At 36.4% G+C, this 12,500-nt stretch overlaps 1 protein-coding gene across 8 annotated transcripts in view; it reads right to left on the reverse strand.

Moving 5' to 3' along the window:
• The window catches only part of GRIK1 (glutamate ionotropic receptor kainate type subunit 1), a 388,898-nt gene that overhangs the window by 27,371 nt on the left and 349,027 nt on the right, over nt 1–12,500 (reverse strand). For all 8 annotated transcript variants that reach the window (XM_017541943.2, XM_037743256.1, XM_017541947.2 and 5 more), the window contains one exon: nt 10,304–10,521. In XM_017541943.2, the coding sequence (XP_017397432.1) occupies nt 10,304–10,521 (218 nt within the window). The remainder of the gene's footprint in view (nt 1–10,303; nt 10,522–12,500) is intronic.

Here is a 12,500-nt window from a genome sequence, read left to right on the forward strand (position 1 = left end):
GATATTGTTTTGCTCTTGTTGCCCGGCTGGAGTGCAATGGCATAGTCTTGGCTCACTACAACCTCTGTCTCCCGGGTTCAAATGATTCTCCTGACTCAGCCTCCTGAGTAGCTGGGATTACAGGCACCTGCCACCATGCCTGACTAATTGTTTGTATTTTCAGTAGAGACGGGTTTTCACCATGTTGGCCAGGCTGGTCTTGAACTCCTGACCTAAGGTGATTCATCTGCCTCAGCCTCCCAAAGTGCTAGGATTATAGGCATGAGCCACTGTGCCCAGCTGAGCACAGTGCAAGGGCACTGGGCAGCTGCAAGGAGAATGTCATACTTATACAAGTTTCACGTAAGGAGATGTTTCAAACACCATGTTCTACTCTCTAAACCAACCCCTTCCTGAGGTCAGGGACAGCAAATAACACACAGAAGGTCACAGAGGGTTAGTGAAGGAGACAGTACAGAATTGAGGGCTCTTTCTTCTTTACTGCTGAGTCCTGTCCACTGTCATGCCATCCTCAGTAATGTTTAATTTTTGTTAGATAAAAAAGTAGAATTTTGGGAGTATTCCCTTTCAAGAGATTTTTTTTTTTTCATGGTTAAGTCTCAAATCTTAGTAATTTTTAAAAATAGGGTTATACTTCATGAAAAATTATCATACATATTAATATGACCAGACAAAGTGTTAATAAGACCAAAGTGTTAGAATGACAGCCTGGGTGTTTTTGTACTTCTAAATTACATATAATCTTAGTCAGCCTGCTAAATCACTCTAAATAATATATGTTTCAAAAACGGAAAGAGTGGTTGCCTCTTATTTCACTAGATATGTCAAAAGTTAATCAGAATGTTTGGAATGTCTTCTGAGCTTCTTAGCAAAAGTTGCTAAAAGTGAAAAAGCCTCATTTACTAAATCGGAAATCATCCAGGATTTTTTCTTCCTAACCCTGAGAGGCATCTGTTTAGATAAATTCATTTTATCTGTTAAACCTGATTATGTGGCTGTCCTCATGCTGATGAAACATTGTTAGCAAATAATAAGTATGTTTCATCTGAAATCTGTTATAAGGGAGTGTTACTGCATCAATGCTTGATGAGCGTTATTTATTTCCTTTTCCCCTATAATACATTCAAGTTAAACACTCACTGGGAAATAATTTGTAAGGTCTACGGGCAGTTAAAAATACTTACTGAAAACAGTAATAACAACCAGCACATGCAGTGTTTGTTTACTGTGTACCAAGCAATATTTTAAGTACTTTGCATATGTCGATTAATTGAATCCTTACAGTAATCATATGAAAGAGGGATCATTATTATTTCTCTTTTACAGATGAGGAAATAGAACAGCACATAAAGAAATGAGGAAATCAGGGTTTGATCCCAGTAATCTAGTTCCAGAGTTTGTGTTTTTAACCAACAGGAAATGAACTGTTTTAATATACAGAACATTAAACTCATGACTTCGCTAATGTTTCAACAGAATTAACAAACTTTCTAAAGAAATAATTGAAATAAGTAGCTGTGGGATCTTTCTACTATAGCAAAGGCTGTTGCAGCTCTTGTACGCATCATATAATGTCCAGAATCAATTTGCCTGACTTTTAATAGCTTACATGTGTTTAGATAAAAATTTAGACAGTGTTTTAGGAAGTGCAACCATTGGAACCTGGAAAACAATGTGACTATTGTTTATATTGTTTCTTTAACAGTATTTTGGTTTTCATATATTTTCACTGTTTTTAGTTGCAAGATTTCCACCACACAATGTAAAGTATGTGCAATTTCTGGGGTGTAGTGTGGTCTTAAGCCTGATGGAATCTCCGTTTTCTAAAATATCCCTCTAATGTTTCTTTTTTATTGAGATAACTATTATTTATCACATTATTTATTTCACCAGTTATTATAAGACTTTTACAGTTAGGATGTATAATCTCATTTTTCAGTAGAATCAATAATCATGCAACTCTACTTCAGACTAATATGGCTGAGATTTTATATATCAGTCTGTGTTTATGTATATTTTTACATCTATCCATAACTCTAAACACTTAAATATGCATTAGAAATAAGTTATTGATATTTGATCTTTTTTATCTTATCAAAAGTGATCTTATAAATGTGGTAAATATATGCATTTTGAACAAATGAAATATCACGAAGAATTATATTTTAAAATCTCCAATTTACTTTTACTTTAGGCAAGTTTCGATTTAAGACAATCCTTAAAATTTAACCAAAAACATAGAAATTAGCTATGTAGAACTTCATACTTGTGAAATGGATGTATCAGAGGTGAATAGTTGCCTTAAAAACAACCATTTCTTTTATACATGATTAATATATTATTTTATTAAATAATAAATTCTTATGCTAGTTTGAAAATATGATTTAATTTACAAAAATCACTTTGAAGGAAGAGAATCAGAAGAAAATATTTATAGTATGGTTAGGGCCTCTGTGTTTCAAATGTGTATAATATGAACTTTGCAGTTGATTATGTCTTTATCTTGATTTGATGCAAAGTTATGACATTTGCTGGTTCTCCAACATTTAAAAAATTTATGGATTCCCTTTAGAAAATTCTCTCAGTGGGATTTAAACACATTTGCTAAAATATTTTTCATATTTTTCTCCTGTCTAGAGTTAAAGATTGGTCTATTACAGGCAATATGCCAGCCTTTGAAAAAGGTTAAATGACTTCATAGATTTCTTCCCAAACAAATACACTTTTAACCTACAGAGACCTAACATTTCTGACACTGATGGTAACATTGGCTTGATTTTTCAAACATAAGCTAGGAATTCTTATGTGAAGAGTGGCTTCCTATGCAGAGTATTTGAGAAATAGCTTTCATCTTGTGCTTCCTGAAATTCTTATAACTGTATGAAATCTGTCTCCCCACAATGTCTCATTGCTTTAGTTCCACTGGTGTAGTGCTCAGTAACTTCTTTGAAAGGTCTTTTGGGTTGATGACAGCACCTAACCACTCCCTGGTAGGAAATGATAAAGGTTAGATAGTCCCTTGTTCCCACTGCTGATCCAAAGTCCCTAGACCATGAAAGCCAGAAATGACAAGTCTTTTATGATTTTTTAAAACCTATTTTATCCAAGTCATTTTAGACTGAGTCACGATTTAATCTGTGTAATCCTCTGGTTTGAGTCTGGGAGGATAGTGATTTGTTACAAGGCAGGCTTCTACTGAGAAGTATTTCTTACATGAATATTTCATAGCTAATTCAGCTCACAAGAAATTCTGCCACTACTTCTTGTCTGCACAATGCAACCACATGTTGTGTTGTATTTAACAGGTCTGCGTACACCCTGTCTCTATTTTGCTATTCAGATCTTCACGTCTTGCTCATGGTTTAATATCTTTTCCCCCCTAAGTGCCAATTTCACTACCAGCCATACTGAGGACCCTGAAAAAACATAAATTGAACTGAATGAAACTGAATTGCCTCCCTCTGTTCCTTGTCTGCATTCTAAGAGCGGCCTTACCATCTTTTGCCTACCTACCATCTGGAAAGTGGTTCTTCTGCAAATGCAATGCATGTGCTCAAGAAGGGCCTCCAAGGCCAAGGTTGCTGTCTGGCCAGGCCTTCAAAAGTCTTTGAGATCTTGGGCACTAGCACTTCTTCTGGACTTTTCTGTCCTTTAGCAAAAGGCAGACAGTGCAGAGACGACCGACAATAAGGAAGCTGAACAAAGACCAAACTAAAATATTTATAAATCTAGAGAGATTGAAAAAAATAGGACTAATAGCTAAAGGTAAGGGTTGAATAATTATAGTGATGATATTATTAGTGATAGTTACAATAATATCTAGTGTTTTTATTGCTTACAGTATGCTAAGTGGTAGCATAAACATATTATCTATATTAAGTCATTAAATCCTCAGAATAATTTTGAGTTAGATATCACCCTCAATTTATAGACTGGGAAATCAAGGTACAGAGAGTTTAAGCAACTCACCAAGGTCCACATAACTTATAAGTAGTAGAACCCAGGCTGTCTGGGTCCAGATCCTGCCATCAAAAGCACTTTTCTGTAGGTTTTACTTTATATCCCAGCATATGATGTTGGTTATATGTCTTGAGAAGACTAGCTTGTATTCTCAATCTCTGATCCATGGGCTAAAACCATTATCCTCCTTCAATGATGGTTCACAAGGGTCATTGGGATAATGTCTAGAATGGTTTCTAGACATTATCATGACTACCCTTTCTTCATCTGAGGAAAAAAATGTGACTTGCTACACTATCACTGTGAGACCAAAGTTTGGACTATCTTATTATCCCATAAGGTAATTAATAGAATTCCAACAAGAAGAAAGAACAGAGCCTTTGTACATTTCTAACTTTCTGTGAGAGAGAAACCAGAATCTTAGTTTACCATTTCTGAAAGAAAAAGTTGGAATTGGATGTCATTGTTGTCAGTTGTCTTGGATATAAAGGATGGAAATAGGTCATGTAGTCCCTAGGGAAGTTGAATCCAAGTTGTGTCCACAGAGCGTGGCCATGAGCTGACTGATCTTTGTACCTTCTAAGATGCTGCTGGTGGTTCCAGGGAGTTGGGAGCGAAGGAAAGCCTTTACTCTTCACACTTGTGAAACAGTTGAAAGGACCAAACAATTTTATCAGCAGAGAACAGAGAAACCAATATAGTTAATATTGGATTACTAATTAGTATTATCTCAATAGAAATGACAGGGGTTTTATTTAAAAATCTCCTAAATAGAGTCTGTTGAAGTTCTGAATTATTAATACACTGACCTATAAACATTGTCCATTAATTAACTTAATGCTGATTGCCTCATATTCAGAGAAGAATTTCTCAAAACATCTCCCACAGTACCTGGGCACTTGATGAAATGTTCTGCCTCGCTTTAACCTTGTCCAGCTAATTGGTCTTATGGTACCTGAGGCCCTTTGAACTAAATAGGCTATTATATTTTCCATAGTTCTTAGAACAACCCAGAGTGCTGATGACCTTGTGAAAATGTAACACTTAAAAAGCATCATTAGCTGGGGGGTTGTGGCCATGAAACGTAGAGTTGCTCTTTTTTTTTTTGAGATGGAGTCTTGCTCTGTTGGAGTATAGTGGCATGATCTTGGCTCACTGCAACCTCTGTCTCCCAGGTTCAAGCAATTCTTCTCCTCAGCCTCTTGAGTAGCTGGGACTATAGGTGTGTGGCGCCATGCCCAGCTAATTTTTCTATTTTTAGTAGAGATGGGGTTTTACCATATTGGCCAGGTTGGTCTTGAACTCCTGACCTTGTGATCTTGCCCACCTCAGCCTCCCAAAGTGCTGGGGTTATAGGAGCGAGCCCCCACTCCCGGCCCTCTTTTTTTTTTTTTTTTTTTAATGGACAAAGTCAGATAGAATTCAGGATGTTCATCTAAAGTTTCGTTTAAGAGTACGTGGACTTAAATTTATGATATAATCCTTCTCTTGTGTAAATAACAGTCCTTGAAGATGAGTGTTGTTCCATCAATGAATGACTTAGTGAAGGAAAATTGTCACTGCCTCTCCTGTTTCAGTCATGTCTTAGCTTGACCTAGCACTTGTTTTAAAAATTTCCACTTATTCCTTCAGCCTTATATGAGTTCAGGTGGTAGTTAGTGGAATCTCACCTGAGCTATTTTTAAAAACTAAATTTTGATTTTTTTCATGTTGAGAACTGAACACCTCAGATCCAAAATCTGGAGCGTCATGCTGTCTGCAAGAATAGCCAAGTCTAGGAAAAAAAGTCAATGGATTTTGAATAAAATTTTAGTGAGCAACTCTGGCCACACATTTCAAAGGTAAATTTCACTAAGCACATCCCTTGCCTGTGGCCCAGGGAACAAATGTGAGACATCCGAGTATTTTGCTTGGTCATGGATTTTGATAATGTCTGAATCCCTTTCCTCCCTGCAACTGGCCATTCTTTGGCTATAAAATGATTTTTAAATCAACTTGAAAGTAAAAAGACTTTTACTTTGTCTCTCATTTGGGTGCTGCCAGAGGAATATTGCTTTCCTGAGAGCAAAAATATTTTAAATTACACTGTGTGTGATGAGAAAATGTTTCTTTTTTTTCTCATTTATTTATTTTATTGCATTTTAGGTTTTGGGGTACACATGAAGAACATGCAAGATTGTTGCATAGGTACACACGTGGCAGTGTGATTTGCTGCCTTCCTCCCCATCACCTACATCTGGCATCTCTCCCCATGCTATCTCTCCCCAGCTCCCCACCCCCCACTGTCCCTCCCCTATTTCCCCCCAACTGAGAAAGTGTTTCTTATGAGAAGTTTCCTTGTGACTGAGTGGAGACAGGACCCAATTTAGCGAATGGCTTGTGCTCCAACAACTGATTAGGGTGTTCCAGGTTAGATTAGGCAAATGTAGCTTTCCTTATTCATTCTACAGCCCAAGGGAGTTTGTCTTTAATTGAGAGAGAAAGGGCTGGAGGATGGAGGACCTGATAGCATAGCAGAGGTGAAGCGTGTTCATGTGGAACCAGGTCAGGACTCAGTCCTTGTGACTACATCTGCTGTCAGTGATTTAGGGTGGAACTACCCTGAGATGAATAAAGTAGAAACCTTTCTTTCCTTTGTGGAATAATCCAGCTTAAGAACCTGAGTGTACATTCCTCTGACGCTTTCTGACAGCTTACCATCCTCGAGGGGAAAACTAATCGGATTTAGTCCTTGTTCTCTTTTTGCAAATAGATTTCTTCTCGGTAAACTGGGTTGCTGGGCCACAAGCTAACTGGTAAAAAGAGGAACTTGGCAACAGTGTCTCTTCTTGTGTGGGTCCCTATACATCCATCCCCCTCTCTCTCCCTCCCTCTTTCCCTCTCTCCTTCCTTCCTTTGCTCCTTTATTCAATCTCCCTCCCTCTCTCTGATAGAAATCCACCTTTCTCAGAGTTTACTGGTTCACTTATTGAAACCATAGTTTTCTGAATGCCTGCTATGTGGCTGGCACTCTTTTAGATTCTGGTGATGTAACGGCATACATCACCAAGTCTCTACCATCACGGAACTGACTTTCTAGAACTCTCTGAATTTAGCTGAATCTTGGCTCTTTCATTGCTAGCTTTGTAACTTTGGAGTAAGTTACCTAGCCTCTCTGTGCCTCATTTTCCTCATTGATGGGGATAATATTGGTATTTATCTCAACTGGTCCTTTGTAAAGATAAAATGAGGTAATACAGGTACAGCATTTAGACATGGAGTGTGTGGCTCAGGGCTAGTGCACAGTGCATACTGCTATTTTCATTGGTGCTGTTTGCACTTTCATCACATTCTTCCTCTCTGAGGTGCTTATTGTTTCGTCATTTGCCTGATGACCTGAGAGAAGGCTTTTATTGATGCCTTATTTTCAGGACCAGGGAGAGCGCAGGAGGCCTCTCAGAAAATGCTCAGGGGAGCAACAGTTGTGAGCATAGCACGTGCCTGTTCTGTGGAAGTGCATCATCCAAGCATGTCTTAATGTAGTCATTTAGTGTCCTGCCAGGAAAGAGGAGAACCATCTCTTTTTATATTTAAAGAAGGGCATGAGAAAGAAAAGATCAAAGTGAGCTTAAGGGGCCCGGTGTGGAGCCAAATTACAGGAATTACATGCCTGTAATTCCAGCACTTTGGGAGGGTGAGGCAAGTGGATCACTTGAGGTCAGGAGTTTGAGTCCAGCCTGGCCAACATGGTGAAACCTTGTCTCTATTAAAATAAAAAAATTAGCCAAGGATGGTGGTGTGCACCTGTAATCTCAGCTACTCGGGAGGCTGAGGCAGGAGAATCGCTTGAACCCGGGAGATGGAGGTTACAGTGAGCCAAGATCGTGCCACTGCACTCCATCCAGCCTGGGTGACAGAGTGAGACTCAAAAAAAAAAAAAAAAAAAACTTAAGAGACGCTTTGTAAGTATGGGTTGAGCATCTGTATTCTGAAAAATCTCAAATCTGAAACTTTCTGAGTACTGACATGGTACCCCATGTGGAAAGTTCCACACCTGACCTCATGGGATGGATTGCAGTCAAATACAGTCAAAACTTTTCTTTGTGTAAAAAATTATTTAAAATACCATATAAACTTACCTTTAGGCTATGTGCACAAGGTGTATATGATGCACAAATAAATTTTTTGTTTAGACTTGAGTCCTGTCCCCAGGACATCTCATTATGTGTGTGCAAACATTCCAATATCTGAAAATATCCCAAATTCTAAACACATCTGGTCTGAAACATCTCAGATAAGGGATATATAGCCTGTGCATAGATCCCTGTGTATAGGGATCTATGTGTAAAAGCAAAGTCAGTTCTATTGCTTTTTCAAGGAATAGAAACCTCTTTCTCTTACATTTGTAGTAGACATCTAGAAGGAAGTAGAATCTTCTCTGCCTTCTGCTAGCCCATTTCCTGGTCCTTTAAAACTCCTTGATATTGCTGAATGAGGTAAACCATCTCATATTTTTTCAGATATACCAAATTCTACCTTGGCAGTGCCCTTTTGTCCTGTGAGCTTTGCAAGTGACATTCCTGGTTTCTGACAAGGACCATGATGAATCACTAGTTTGTGGTATCTTGTATCTCTTCACAATATTGATTTTAGGAAAATAGCAGCTTGCAAAGCCTTATATTTAATGTCATTTGTCCTTTGAACATCACTGTCCAAAGAAGAAACAATCACCATGCTTTACACATACATTAAATAAATGATACATTTCTTAAAATAAAATGTTTAAAAATCTTTTTTTAACATGGAAGAAAAGTAAGTCCTACTTCTTTTATATTATTTTCTGTCTTGATAAAACTCTAGATGTAGTTTACTTTTAAAACAATGCCTTTTTATTTATTATTGTTATTAAACATTAAATCTTATTGCGTAGTTAATTCCTATTTTTGTGAACCAATACTGTTACACAAGGAAGTGTGCACTTTTCTTTTCTAACCTTAGTTTTTGTTTCTAAGCTAGTATTTTTCACAAGAGAAAACAGTCCAGTCATAGAATAACAGACACTGGAGATTCAGAAGAGTGGGAGGGTGCAGGTCTAACAGATGAGAAATCACTTAACTGGTATAATGTATGTTATTTTGGTGATGGAAACCCTAAAAGTCCTATATCCATGTAAAAACAATGCCACGTATACCTCCAAAATCTATAAACAATGTTTAAAAAGGAAATATGAATGAAAGAAGAAAAACGGAGTTCATTTTGAGCTCAGTGGAAATAGAAAGGAAAAGATTCTTTTTAAAAACATCCCCAAAATAGTCCACTCAATGCTGAGGTGAAAACTACATTTTTGGCAATCTGAATATGAATCTGTGACAAGGGTGTTTTTAGAGATTATTTTGGTTACAACTGTCGTCTTCCTTTTATTCACATGGACATTAACCTCCACTAATTTTTTTTTTTTAAAGATTTATCCCCTTCTCTGTTATAGACTAGGTGTGTGACTTGGAGCAGATAATTTAGTGTTTCAAGGTTTTGCTCTTTTCATAAGTAAAGTGAAGAGTTGAACTTCATGATCTCTACACCTACTGGATCTATTAAAATCTATTTTCATGGGAATTAGAGTATTTGAGATTTGATAATAAAAGTACTAAGGTTTCCTACAAAAGTGAGGCAGAAATCAGCTTCATTACTGTGGATAAGTAATTAAAAAGACCTCAACAATGAAATGCCCTTGACATTAAAACTAAACTCATCCAACTTAATTCTCTTTTGGTGCCTCAGACGACAATTTGAAAAGCTTCATGCATGGCTGGAAACACTGTCCTTCATCAATGCAGACTTAATATTAGACTAGAGTCTCCTGGGATTTTTTTCGTTCTTAATTCTCTAACTAAATTCCATTATCAACACATTTTCTTATCATCCGCTTCTGTCTCATCAAGTACAGGACAGAAAGAACAAGATAATGATATTCAACCATTCTGGTTACCAGAATTTTGGATTAAGGAATCTTTATTTTGTGGGTTCTACAAATGAGTGATTGATTAATGAGTGGTTAGGTTATATTCAGAAAATTGCATTTCTTTTTCTAGTGTAAAGGAAAGAAGGGATATTGAAGATATTGATCTATGGACCTGAGTACATTAAATTGGGGTGGTGTAAATGACACCTAGTTGGGGACCAAAGAAATTGCTTTATGCTGACTGAGGCTCCAGGGGTTCCTTATGATGGGATTATGTAATTATAAATTGTATTTCATTAAAAAATTGTCCAATATCTTTTTTCTTTTTCCTTTTCTTGGAAAGACTCTTTTATCCTCTACCCAAAATATCAGATAATCATGGAAAACACTTTGTTAGCTTCTTACCTTGAAGAAGGTCATTGTTGATCCATCTCTGACTGCCCCATATTCTATCTTGGTTTGCTTTGCCAGATCATCTGCCGAATCTATGGGGGATTCCATTCTCTCTACTGTCAAGAAGGCAGCCAGATTGGCAGTGTAGGATGAAATGATGATTAGGGTGAAAAACCACCATATCCCTCCAACTATTCTGGTCGATAGAGCTTTGGGCATCAGCTCTGATCCTGTGATGGTATTATCAGAGTAAGGGTGTTAAACACAGTCAGAAGGAAAGGGAAGACGTACAGTTTGACACTATTCTAGGGAGATCAACCCATCGAAGACTTACCATCTTGTATGTAGATGAAATAAATGCATTTTCTAGAAAATGGAGCAAAATCTATAGGATTCTTTTCAAGTCATTAATCACTACCGCTACTTTAACTGTAATTTATTAATAGTTGATGGCATTAAAACAGTTTTAACCTGGAGATATTTCATGCCTAAAATATAGTTAGTTTAGTTGTTTAGAATTGAAAAGTTAGTCCCAAGACTTTTTGCCTTTTATTACTGTCTAAATGCATCTTAAAATGTGAAGTAAAGTGTTTTCTGTCTTTCTATAGCTATGAAAAGCTTTGAAATACTAACATTTTTATTTAAGGTTAAAGAATGAGAGAAACTTGTAAAATATTAACATGCCATTTATCACATATTCTTTAATAAAACATTGGGATATTACAAATAAAATGAAGTAAGATGCAGCCATGCTTGACAGTGGATGACTTAGTTTTTATTGACTTACGTTACTTTAAAAGCCAGAATTCTTTTTTCTACTATAGCTTCTTATTTGGCTAAAAATACATATTCTCTGCAAAGCATAATTTTGTCCTTAAATAAAAAGCTGTTTCTTAACTACGCTTCAAAGCCTGGCTTTTCCTTAGGTGAAAGAAGACGTTTCTGGTAAGAATATACATTTTAGATGTCATTCAGATGATTTTAAATTATTTTTAAATGACAAAATAGAGGCACTTAATGTGTTTACCAAGAAAATCTTCCTCTCTAAAAGAAAAGGTTCATGAGCTAGGTTTACTCACATGAAAGACAAACATCTTGAGACAGCCTAGCTCAATTTTGCTCAACCTGAGCTGTGAAAGTCTACACATTCAGCAGCAGAATTAGAATAAATGGGTACTATTAAAGTTCACTCCAATTGTACTGATTTAGAAATGGATTTTGGATTGTCCATTTGCCTGAAATTTGCCATTGGTTCTGTACATAGCATATCCTCCATGAACCTGAAGGCATGACAGAGTTTAGGTGACCAGATAAAAAGTGAAAGAAAAACACCCTAAATTTCAAATCCCAGAGTGAAGTACAGCTGGTAAGATGTTTGGTCTATAGGAACCTTTTATTATACTGATAGGGTGTTTTGAAGCTCTGAAGTTAATAATGGCTTAAGATGGAAAGGAAAATTGAAGTTCACCAATCTACAAATAAATGAGTTTGTGCTGAGGTTTAATCTATAAACAGATGCACATACTGCTCATGAAATCAAAGCCAGCTCAAGGCTAGTGATAAGCATATCAAGGTTGGCAGAGTTTCTGGGCTTTGAATTAACGGATATATTCTCCTAATGCTATTAGGAATCTTTGTATTCTATTCACTTTTAATGAGGGAAATGGTTTGACAGCGATTTGTGTTTCCTTCTGTCGTTTGTTTGAATTTGAGTGGGGAATATTATACAGATTTTTAATGATTTTCCATTAAATTGCCTCCAAGGATTTAGTGGAACAGTTTGCTGCTGTTGTTCTAATATTGTGGTTTAATGGGATTTATATGCCTTTGGTTGTGTGTGTGTTTAAATGCCCAAGGTTATTTTCTATCTTTGTTCTTAATTGATCTAGCAGTCTCGTGACAATGTGATATTATTTTAGATCTTTAGTTGGTTATCATTAAAATACCATTTATTTCATAAAATAGCCATAGGAAATAAATAACAGTTAATAGATATATTTTTCTTAGCTTATAGGTGCAGATTTTCTGCTGTAAATTTATTCTTTTGTTATTTGGTTGCATTTATGAAAATGTGAGGTTTTAACTTATCTGTATATTTGTATAATTATGTATTATATGGCATTAAGACTGGACAGACAGGTGAACAACAGGCTGTTGATATATAATAATATTAATTCACATCTTTCACACTTTAAAATGCATATTTAAA

This window comes from Cebus imitator, unplaced genomic scaffold (genome assembly GCF_001604975.1).
Source record: "Cebus imitator isolate Cc_AM_T3 unplaced genomic scaffold, Cebus_imitator-1.0 Scaffold138, whole genome shotgun sequence".
NCBI lineage: Eukaryota > Metazoa > Chordata > Mammalia > Primates > Cebidae > Cebus > Cebus imitator.